Source organism: Mytilus trossulus, chromosome 8 (genome assembly GCF_036588685.1).
Source record: "Mytilus trossulus isolate FHL-02 chromosome 8, PNRI_Mtr1.1.1.hap1, whole genome shotgun sequence".
In the NCBI taxonomy this organism is placed as follows: Eukaryota; Metazoa; Mollusca; class Bivalvia; order Mytilida; family Mytilidae; genus Mytilus; species Mytilus trossulus.
The window spans coordinates 70,202,058-70,214,752 of NC_086380.1; the positions used below are offsets into that span (position 1 = coordinate 70,202,058).

General features: G+C 35.2%; 1 protein-coding gene across 1 annotated transcript; it reads right to left on the bottom strand.

Moving 5' to 3' along the window:
* Positions 1–1,311: 1,311 nt before the first annotated feature.
* LOC134727930 (uncharacterized) lies at positions 1,312–11,749 on the bottom strand. Its single transcript, XM_063592327.1, has 4 exons — positions 11,393–11,749; positions 8,917–9,029; positions 3,060–4,348; positions 1,312–3,029 (listed from the first exon to the last, which is right to left on the bottom strand). Exons 1-4 carry the CDS (start codon positions 11,747–11,749, stop codon positions 1,312–1,314), a joined length of 3,477 nt encoding a protein of 1,158 aa, XP_063448397.1.
* Positions 11,750–12,695: the final 946 nt, after the last annotated feature.

Sequence of the window (12,695 nt, forward strand, 5' to 3'; positions counted from 1 at the left end):
CCTTAGTCAATGGGAACGTAATTATGTTTAGTTCATGTGTGAGTTACACTAACACAATACCGAGTTTAGGTCAATGTGAACAAGGCCTTAGTCTTCTATGCACGATTTTATCATTTCTAACGCAGATCGATTAAACATTTTTGTATCAACATTGAACGACAAAAATATGTGACATACATTTTCTGACGTCAGACACGCGAATCAATGAATGCGTGGATTTTAGCACGTGTATAACATGTACATGTACAATCATATAATACTTTATTTCAATGACATATCCATGCCAGAAGCGTGTAATTCAGTGGTTATATTTATACATTTTTGTTCACTATTTTATGCATAAATTAGACCGTTAGTTTTCTCGTTTGAAGTGTTTTACATTTGTCATTTCGGTGTGTTTTATAACTGACTATGCGGTATGGGCTTTGCTCATTGTTGAAGGCCGTACGTTGACCTATAGTTGTTCTTTTTTGTGTATTTTGGTATCTTGTGAAGAGTTTCCTAAAAAAAAAATCTTTTTGATATAAACAGCAATCAAAAATAATCAATGGAATATAGGCTTTTGGCCTGAATAACAGAGACGAGTCCAAGGGGGTCATGGATTACAATAGAGTTACATTAAGGCTAAAGAGTATGTGTATACAATGAACATGTAATTTATAGCCACCGTTGATAAGTGATACAGTTTCTTTTACGTGGATATATACAGATGAAAATATAATTCTTAATATTAACTGATTTGCTTTCTTCGATTATGTTTTTTTTAATTATACTTAAGGTATAAATATTATGCTTAATTTCCTCGAACATTTGCAGTCTTTCTACTCTGGTGCCTATATCTAACTAAGTGCTCGGTTTTGTTACATAAAACAGTTTTATACAAATGATATAAATATTTAGGATTCAGAAACAAGCAATTTGCTTTTACAAATCTGTCACATATCTGTTGACATATTTGTTTATTGTTAAAGAGATTAAGATTCTAACACAATCTTGACTGCTGTACCCCTATTTTTGACATGTTTGCCTTTTACGTCTGTTTGATTTGTTCACAGATTGTATATATAGTGTTAAAGATTGTATATTGCCGTCTTAATCATTGTGTTGATGGGAGGCTGACTCATTGATAAAAACTCCATATCAAAATTTTTCCAATATATTACTGAAAACTACGGAAAACAAATTTCTGAATTCATATTTCCTGATATATTTCTACAATAACAATAGGTTAGATTTTTTCAAATAAACATTTTCTTCACACCATTTCTGGAAAAAAATTTACAAAAAATATCGTTAAAGAAATTATTATTTTTAATAAACACAAAGGAATCTGAGGAACGGCGTTATTTCGGAATCAAAAACATCATTATATGAATCAAAGTACATAAGAGGATTATCGGACGTGATCTTTATCAGCCCCGAACATTCCTTATACGTTGATTTTGATACCAGACAGCTAGGTTGACACATTACACCGTTTGAGTCGTACACCCTAACGTATGCTTTTGTTTCAACAGATATTGGCTTCTCGAAGGCAATAAGCGCAATAGATTCAGAGGAACGAGTGCGCTCATCTATAGAAATGTAGTCCAAATGTCTACCGCTATAGGAAAATCCATCAGTTTGAAATGTAATGTTAAATGTTCTTTTGTTTATAATTTCATTTCCTAAGTTTCGATTTCTCTTGTGTTTGCTTATGATTATTATTGGGGTGGTTGCAAAATTGTCGAATTTATATTTAGTACTACTCAAAGAAACAAATTTTCTCATCTCTTGTCTCAGGCGAAGATTTATATCAAATCCAATTTTGACATTATTGCCTGTTAAACTAAAATCAACAGATCTGCGACCCCTTGTTCCAGGATTATCGAAGTGCGTACTAAATCTTCTCGTAATTGTTGGCGCTTTTGAATTTCGAGTTAGTTCACTGTTCTCTTTAGCTCCGAATGCTGATATGTCTGGTAGAGATCCTAGTGCCTGTTCTATATGTGATGCAGCTACAAATCCGCCTCCTATCTGTGGGGCATCTCTATAACTTCCTTCTATTCGCGATGCATCTCCATGTCCACCGCCTATCTGTGTTGAGGCTCCCATTCCATTTCCTATCTGTGATGCCCACTCCTGTCCGCCTCCAATCTGTGTTGAAGCTCCCATTCCACCTCCTATCTGTGATGCCCACTCCTGTCCTCTTCCTGTCTGTGTTGAAGCGCCCATTCCGTCTCCTATCTGTGATGCCAACTCCTGTACGCCTCCTATCTGTGTTGAAGCTTCCAAACCGTCTCCTATCCACAAGGCACTTCTTTGTCTCCCTTCTATCCGTGATGTAACTCCGTGTCCGCCTCCTATCTGTGATACCCACTCTTGTCCTCCTCCTGTCTGTGTTGAAGCTCCCATTCCATCCCCTATCTGTGTCACATCTCCATGTCCTCCGCCTATCCAAAAGTCACTTAATTGTCTCCCTCCTATCTGTGTTGCATCTCGTATTCCGTCTCCTATATGTGATGCATCTCCATATCCTCCTCCTATCCCTAAGCCACCTCTATGTCTCCCTCCTATCTGTGTTGAATCTCCATGTCCTCTTCCTATCCCTAGATCACCTCTATGTCTCCCTCCTTTCTGTGTTGCATCTCCATGTCCTCCTCCTATCCCTAGATCACCTCTATGTCTCCCTCCTATCTGTGTTGCATCTCCATGTCCTCCTCCTATCCCTAGATCACCTCCATGACTCCCTCCTTTCCGTGTTGCATCTCCATTTCCTCCTCCTATCCCTAAGATACCTCTATGTCTTCCTTCCATATTTGATGCATCTCCATATCCTCCTCCTATCCCTAAGCCACCTCTATGTCTCCCTCCTATCTGTGTTGAATCTCCATGTCCTCCTCCTATCCCTAGATCACCTCCATGACTCCCTCCTTTCCGTGTTGCATCTCCATTTCCTCCTCCTATCCCTAAGATACCTCTATGTCTTCCTTCCATATTTGATGCATCTCCATATCCTCCTCCTATCCCTAAGCCACCTCTATGTCTCCCTCCTATCTGTGTTGCATCTCAATGTCCACCTTCTATCTGTGTTGTATCTCCTATTCCGTCTCCTATGTTTGATGCATCTCCATATCCTCCTCCTATCTCTAAGCCACCTCTTTGTCTCCCTCCTTTCTTTGTTGCATCTCCATGTCCTCCTCCTATCCCTAAGTCACCTATATGTGTTGCATCTCCAAGTCCGCCTCCTATCCCTAGATCACCTCTATGTCTTCCTTCTATATGTGTTGCATCTCCAAGTCCGCCTCCTATCCCTAGATCACCTCTATGTCTTCCTTCTATATGTGTTGCATCTCCAACTCCTCCTCTTATCCCTAGATCACCTCTATGTCTTCCTTCTATATGTGTTGCATCTCCAAGTCCTCCTCTTATCCCTAGATCACCTCTATGTCCACCTCCTATCTGTGTTACATCTCCAAGTCCGCCTCCAATCTGTGATGCCCACTCCTGTCTGCCTCCTATCTTGATCAATGATGAAATAGCTTGCTGACCCAAAAGTTGGTTAAGATTCATGAAAAATCTTGGAATTGTGACCCTTTTTCCCTTTTCCTTTGACGGGTACCAATTCCGAACTGTTCTAAATCCTTTAAGACCAATAAACTCATACCGAGATCTGGAAACACATGCCTGTTTACTTATATCACAGAACAAAAAGCCATTAAATGCTCCTCCGCAGTTGTTACGACAAGTTGGGGCAGGTGCATATCTATAAATTTGTTTTGTAAATGAATTACTAAATCCTTGAATGTTTGTTTTTTGAGGTCTCAAATTATCCACAAGTCTATTTGGCATATGCTCTAATATAGTAGTTGGTGGATAGTCTGTTTCTGAATTAATTCCTAATTTGGTTTGGCATTCTCTGAATTTTTCCCATAGGTAGTCTATGAAGCAGTGGTGAAGCCAGAAAATTGGGTCCATAGGACTTAAAGTTATATCTGCCATATGGCCAGTATTTCCTCCAACCCACCTGTGAACATCATCATGGTGTGACTCTAGATTGGCCTGATCACTATTTGGAGCTGTTGGTCTTAGAATTTCCCGGTGGTATCTTTTTCTAAACACTGCTTTTAACCTGTCTGGGTCAATGGGAGAGCCTTTTATTCCTAGTTCACGTCGTAACAACGTACTTGGTTTTGTTGGAGTTGACCAATATGCGAATGGACCTGTATATACAACTCCTTTTGGGTTCCCCAAAAATATTTCAGTAAATAAGATAGAATCCTCTTGATTGTCCATCAAAAAATCTGGTCTTGAATTCCAGTATGGAAGAGTCACTCCGCTATTATATTCCCGAAGAGCCTCCTCGAATCTGTCTCAATAGAAATGTGGATATTAAAGCGAGTCGTCAAAATTAATCAATTCAAAGAATAGAATAAGTAGGTAAAGTCACTTGCATGTATTGATTAAGTACTGCAAAACTAAAAATTCTGCGATGTTTTCCTTATTGCGAAAATTGCGAAGAAATAGGTATCACTTTGTATGCAGCATTTAATGAAATAATCAACATGAGTTCGCTCGCATTTTTGACAATTCTTCAAAAATGTGCATTATGAATATATCCAAATTTATATTATCATGATTAATATTATAAGTACAACATTTTATAAATTTTATAAAAATAAAGAAAACATTAGTACACCGTGCTCAATAGTCATAATTCGATTATGCAAAACAAATCCAGGTAACAAACGGAAACTTCAACAAAAGCAAAGGGCAACATACATGGAAACGGACTGTAGATAACAACTGCTTGGTACAGGACATTTTCAGAAAATATGGGGGGGGGAGGTGTGAACCTGGTTTTATGGCTAACCAAACCTCCAATGGTAGAAACACAATAGCGCTAAAATGAAAACACTACGTGACAGCAATACAGGACAAACAAACGTTTGAACACTCAACACGAATATATACATAAATAAAAGATATAGTCATAGTACATAACAACATGTAAACCGCAGAAAAACAACGGACACTTCCCATGAATTTACGACAGCCCACCATGCAGGACACCAGAAACGAATTAAAACTCAGCGTCATATGAAATGATCAACGCCACAACAAGGTACAATTTTAAAAATTCGGTTATTTTATTTATGGACACTTAACACGAATTTTTAATTGGGAGAGAGTTTTTTATTGTGTCACTTAATTTCTTTTCTAATCATGTCGGTTTTTCTTTTAAATCAAAACTGTGTATCAACACAAAAAAAAATCCTGTGCGTATAGTTGCTTTAAACTTCAAATCATATATAATGAAGTAGCCAATGTTTTTTTTGTATCTTAACTGTCACATACATATAGAAAATAAAAAAAAAACAGATAACTGTAATATATATAATGCAAGATCATGTCTGACCAAACAGTAAACAGTATTATTGTTTCTTACGTAAAAATAAACTCATCATAAGGCCACACCAATTTGATTCCTTGTTCGACGGACCCGCCCGCACCTATTTTTTTCAAAACAGAATTTTTTTTATTTTTATTATTTTCCCGCTTCCCGCATCCGGAAATGAAATCATGTCCATTTCCCGCACCGTTTTTTTGTAAATATTATAAAAAGATCTCAACATTTGTTTATAAAATCACAGTCTAGGCTTTATATAACGATTTTAAACCTATCAGTACCCCACAACACTGTTAATATCTGCGAGAATGTTTGTTTCAGCTTGAAACCAATTTATTTCACCTGGGAGTGCTCCGATATAAATATATAACCGGACCAGTACAGAACAAAACGTTGGTTTCTTTCCCCCTAACTTATATTCCCTATAACAAAATGTTCGTTGTTAAAATAAAGTACAAAGAACTTCTGAAGGATTTGCCTTCAACTGCAATTATAATGTATGATGACGATCATACCTGCTGCAGGTTTGCGCACCTGTCCAGGTTTATTCAGGGACCTGTTGTTCAGCCGTTATCGTTTGTTGATGTGGTTCATTGGTATTTTCCCGTTTGGAAATATAAATTAGATCGTTGGTTTTCCTGTTCGAATTGTGTACAATACTAAGTTGTGGTCCCTTATAGGTTGCTGGTTGGTCTGGATCAAAGCTCTGTGTACTTTGACCTATGTTTGTTATTATCAGGTTGAGAACAACCCTCCCTCAGACAAGGGCCCTGAAGGGGTCATTTTACCATGTTTACTGATGTAAAAAAGAAAATAGAAATACTAAGGATTTGTATAGTGCTACTATACAAAACCTTTGACAACTTAGAATGTTTTTCTCAAAAAGAGGAGAAATACATCATATGTTAAACCACTTTTCTAGAAGAGGGATGGGTCCACTTACATTTTTTTTATTTTGAATATTTAAACTGTTAAAGTAAAGGTGTTAACAAGGTTAAAGTCCAGGAATATTACAAAATTTTTGGACATGTTTTGACCATTTAATACCAAATATTATAGTTCTTTGGGAAAATATTAGCCCTTTTGTACTTGAAGTTTTTTTACAAAAAAAAATATATTATAAATTATACATGTTATATGACCCCTCATAAAAGGGATATTCATTACATTAAAAGGGTTGTTCTGAACCTAATTATGACTTGGATGGAGAATTGTCCTATTGTCAGTCACACATACATAGACCAGATTTAATTATTCAATTATTTCTTGTTGAATGGAAGGGAAAAAATATTTCATAAATTAAAGAAATGTCAAGGTACAAGTGATAAATCAAGTTTTAATATAGTCAAAACCTACTATTTCATATTAACAAAAAAAATTATAATCGCTCGCCTTTACTTTTTAAGCTTCGCCTCAAAAATTTGCAAATTAAATATTTTTTTATTAAAATTTTCAAATCGCTCGCTCGCCCCAATTTTTGAAGTCCAAAAATCCGTAGAACAAGAAATTAAATTGGTGTGGCCTAAGTGTAATCAGTACTTAAACCATATAGAAAGCCAATGGGGTCAAAATTCTTAATTCGTAACTTGTCAATTTGTAACGTGTAGTTGTGTACTTTCATAATTCGTAATGCGTGAATTGTCAGTTTGTAACTTGTATATTTGTAATTTCAAAATTGTTAATTCGTAAGTTGTCAATTTGTACATTGTAACTGTGTGATTTCGACATTCTTTATCAGTAAATTGTCAATATTTGTATTGATGTTTGTAACGTGTAACTTGTCGACTCGTGAAATGTCTATGTGTGAAATGTCAATGTGTTAAATGTTGTCGTTGTACTATGCTAACGATCATTATGACGAAAGATGACGCTCGGTTTCTTCTTCGTGTAGTACAAAATCTATCTGTAAGTAGGAGCACCTTCATATGGAGTATATACCTAGTAATTTAAATCAATTATGTTCAGCAAATACCGCAAACAAAAATATGTTTATGAAGACGACAGGTGGCGTTTCGTACAAGCGGAAACTATATAAAAATTCAATGAGTTGGTAACATATAAATATTTCCCGCCCATATGTCAAGAAATGAGGCTATTGACAAACAATGTTGTATTCCGCCTGTCTCTTCGAACGAGCAGTGAGTCAGGACCCAAGGCTACCCGTTTACGTTTCAAAATAACTCAAGACATAACCCCTCGGGGCCAGACTCTAAATAATGTGCAAATATCATCATGGAGAAATACAATTACAAATTACAAATGCAAATGGCGAGATGGTGAAATCTTTTCTAACAAGTCAAAGAGTAGGGTGTCACTTTGGCTAAAAGTAGATGTAGGTTACAATTTTTGTAAAAAAAAAACAGTTTCTTAGTTTAACGATATTGGTAATTGACAAATTATTCATAAGGTACACCTCCTAGTTTATTTCGATCTATCTAGGAATATGTTGTGGATACCAATACTGGCTGTAATACAGTGGTAAAGAGAGCGCAGTCGATGTATTGACGGTGCACGAGAGCAGTTTCTGATCATGAACCGCTGTCAACGCTCGGTGTGAGCACTGCATTTTTTCAAGGTGGTTCTATTCGATTATAAGTACTGTTTTTAAGACAAATGAGGTAAACTAATGAGGTATTTTGTTCGTTGAGATCTTAAAACACTTTGTGTAGTTCTTGACCTTTCTTTCACAACATTGCTTGACTGATAATTGTTTAATCCCTTGGCATTTGCCATCTGTCGCCACAATGATCGTTAGCATAGTACAACGACAACATTTAACACATCGACATTTCACGAATCGACAAGTTACAAGTTACAACACATCAATATACAAATTGACAATTTACCGATAAATAAATTTGAAATCACACAGTTACAAGTTACAAATTGACAACTTACGAATTAATAATTTCAAATTACAAATATACAAGTTACAAACTGAAAATTTAAGCAATACGAATTATGAAAGTACACAAGTTCAAATTACGAATTGAAAAGTTAAGAATTAAGAATTTTGACTCCGCTGGCTTTTCATAAAACCATAGCCACTAATATTATTCATTTGTGCGCGACACAGCAACAATATAACTCAAACAAAAATTGAAAAAGTGCTTATAAAGGCATTCAGATTTTGAAAACAAATTCCACTGACGTCACAATAAGTTCCAAATCATATATATGAACCGAAGTTATAACAAAAATACTAAATTAACAAAGGCCAGAGATTAATGACTTGTAAAATAGACGCAGAAATATAGCGGGACTAAACATGTTTGTGCAGTCTCAACATCCCCCCTATACTTCATGCCAACGACGAATAAACAACAACAAAACAGTGATACGCAGATATATAAGAACTCCGAGTCCGATGTTAGATTATGTAATAAAAGAAACAAAACGAAATGAAAATAATCAACACAAATTAACAAAGGACAACTAGCAGTTAATGACATGCGAGCTTCAGACCTCAAGAACTCAATTAAACTGATAGATATATTATGTCTTCATCGTATGCAACTTATACTTACAATACGCAATAATATCTGTGCCAGCTGACAAAGTTTGGACCATCATGTGCAGATTTTCCAGCGCCTCCCTGGTGCATAAGTGCGAACGAATCATACTTGTTGGGTGAGACCGACTGAAAAATATTGCATTGGTGATTAAACAAATTACATTCTTAATGACATATGTAACCTATAACTATGACATTGACGATTGAACAAATTAATTCTTAATGACATATGTTACAGTCCTTGGATGGTGTAAACTTCCCACGAACACCATACACCATTACACCATACACCTTGTACCTTTACACCATTCACGTTACACCTTTGCACCATACACATTACACCATACACCATACACCATTCCCCATTCAACATTTGCATCTACACGATTCGAAATTACCCGTAATGGAATTAAATTTCAAATATTAAGATTATTATTATTGTTTATGTTTACAATTCGAAAAATTAAAATAAAAGGAACTTCGTTTTCAACCAATGAAATGTCATACACCGTTCATTTACACCATTCCCAATCGCACGTTACACAATCACACCATTCCTCATACACCATTACACCATTCCCCTTACACCATACACCATAGCACCATACACCTTACACTATTGCACCATATGCCATACACCATTACACCATACACGTTTTTTGGGGAAGTTTACACCATCCAAGGGCTGTAACCAAAGAAAAAGACATTGGCGATTTAACAAATAACATTCTGAATGACATGTGTAACCTAAAAAGTTGATATTGGCGATTGAACAAATTAAATTCTAAATGACATATGTAACCTAAAAAGTTTATATTGGCGATTGAACAAATTAAATTCTATATGACATATGTAACCTATAACTATGACATAGACGATTGCGCAAATTACATTCTGAGTGATATATGTAACCAAAAAAAAATGACATTGGCGACTGAACAAATAACATTCTGAATGACATATGTAACGTAAAAATATGACATTGACGATTGAACAAATTACAATCTGAATGACATATGTAATCTAAAAAGTTGACATTGGCGGTTGAACAAATTACAGTCAGAATGACATATGTAACATAAAAATATGACATTGACGATTGAACAAATTCCATTCTGAATGAAACATGTTACCCCCAAAAAATTACATTAACGATTGAACAAATTATATTCTGAATGACATATGTAACCCAAAAATATGACATTGGCGGTTGAACAAATTACAGTCTGAATGACATATGTAACATAAAAATATGACATTGACAATTGAACAAATTACATTCTTATTGACCGATCTATTAGCCGTATTGGTCACCACTTTTTGGAACTTTTCGTCCTCAGTGCTCTTCAACTTTATAGTTGTTTTGGCTTTCGAACTTTTTTCATCTGAGCGTCACTTGTTAGTCTTGTGAAGACGGAACGCACGTCTGGCGCATTACATTTAAAACCTGGTACCTTTTGTTAGCTATCAGACGTGTATTTCTGTCCTATATTTTTTTCAATTTATATGTATCGTAGTCCTGTCATGTAATGTTGTCCTTTTAATATTAAATTAGACATTGTTATTAAAGCGGGAAGTTTGGCATGCCACTAAACCAAGTTCAACCCACCATTTGTTTTCTTAAAATGTCCTGTACCATGTCAGGCAATTGCCATTGTTATATTATAGTTCGTTTATGTGTGTGTTACATTTCAATTCTGTGTTTTTGTGGTGTCGTAGTTCTCCTGTTATATTTGATGCGATTCCCTCGGTTTAGTTTGTAGCCCGGATTTGTATGTTTTTTCTCAATCGATTTATCAATTTCGAACACCGGTATACTTATGTTGGCTTTATATAACTAGAAAATTTGGCATAGTATGGCGATCGAACAATTTTCATTCTGCCATATATAACCAAATTATATGATTGCGTTAAATAACGAAAAATACGGACTGAAAGCGGAAGCTTCATTTATAAAAAACGAGAAGATATTTGTGTAGTGAAGATGACGGGTAAAAACAAACAGGACGGTTACACCTATATGGATGTATTGAAATTGGTAAAAAGGTTGTAAAATAAAATGTTATTCTATATACATGTTCTTTTTTAATTTAAAAATACTAAATATTTATCTATATACACTGATGAAGACATAACTCGTTACATTAAATGGAATCTCTTAGCAAAAGGACAATATAGATCGTAAAATAAAAAATACATTCAAGGAAATATTGAGTTTACCTTTATGAGTCGGAAGCAGTCTTTAGTTTAGGAATTTGTTATTTCAATCTGGTTAGTTTGTTTAAGATAGACAGACATCGTTGGTTGTTAAACAAAATATTGTTTTCAATATTAGACAGGCGTATGCACAAGTGGTTAACGCTGGATTTTACTTAATGTTTGATTCACCAGAATATATCTAGTTTTGGTAGTTATCAAACAAATTGAACGAAGAAAATTATAGAAAATTCGAACTTTCTGATCGTTACCATGGTTACTTATAAACTTACCGTGTCACTTTTCAAGGCTTTTACTGCGTCGATGAACTTTTGAAATTCATTTTCACTCAATGTCCGTATTTCTTTCCTTACTCGCAATCTGTACCGTGTTTGTCGTCTCATGCGATAATGTAATTTTCTGCCGAGCGAATCGAGCCATTCGAAGGCATCCTTCCTTAAACCTATTGAGCTTTCATTGTTGTACATATGTTCCAAAAAACTTTCTAAACAGTTCTTTTGAACATCATATCGAGTGATGTTCTTATCAGCTTTTTCCAAGTAGCATTCTTCTAACTTTGGTGGAAACACATCTTCCATAATAAGCCCTGACGACGGTATAAGAGCCAGCAAAAGTAAATAAAACGTCATTGTCTGTAAAACATTAACAATACCTAAAAGACGAAGATCCGTTTGGCAGTATTTGTTATTAAAAATGTGGTATAATAATTTAAATGTTTAGGTTAGTTTCGTTACTTATAGTGGACAACTATTTATTACTAAGACTTGATGAAGTTCACTGACAGTAGGTTTTGTTACGCCTAGGCTTGGGAAATTGGAAGACAAATGCTCACAATAATCTTAGCAGATACAGTTTGTTGAATATTCTCTTTTACCTCATACCACATTGTGGTGCATCCAAGAAAGACGGGTACTACAGGTCATACAATCTACAATAACATTCCTAACGACTGCATGTTCAAAATGTAGTATAGAGCAGGGTATATATTCATAGTACATTAAGATATTCTGGAACTCAAATGAAGTGTTATACTTATCATGCTGTTTTGATAATGACTTATAATAAGAACTTTCTTTATACATGATATATTCAAATAATGGGGAAATTAGATTAAGAAGACCCTATATATAATATCAAAATAAGATGATTGCCAATGAGACAACTATCTACCACCATTCTTATAAAGTTGATGTAAGTAATAAGTGGCATCCGTACGGCATTTAACAATTAGACAAACCCATACCATAACGTCTACTATAATTATAGATTATCGTTGATTATCTCAACGAGATTGATTTTCTCGCTTGAGCTTGTACAGCGAAAGTGAGAAAAGCAATCGAGTTGAGATGACCAATGATAATCTGTTTATCGCTATTTTCCCTATGACGACGTTGTCAATTTCACGTCAATTTCGTTTGCAACGCCACGTGGCCTCCTTATATTCTAGCGATAATTTTTCAGCGGGAAGCATGATATGAAAAGTATCACAAAATTAGATCAAAGGAAAAATGCACAAAATAGCGATAATGTATGTTACATTAATTGTGTTTCTATATACATGATTTACAAATAGTC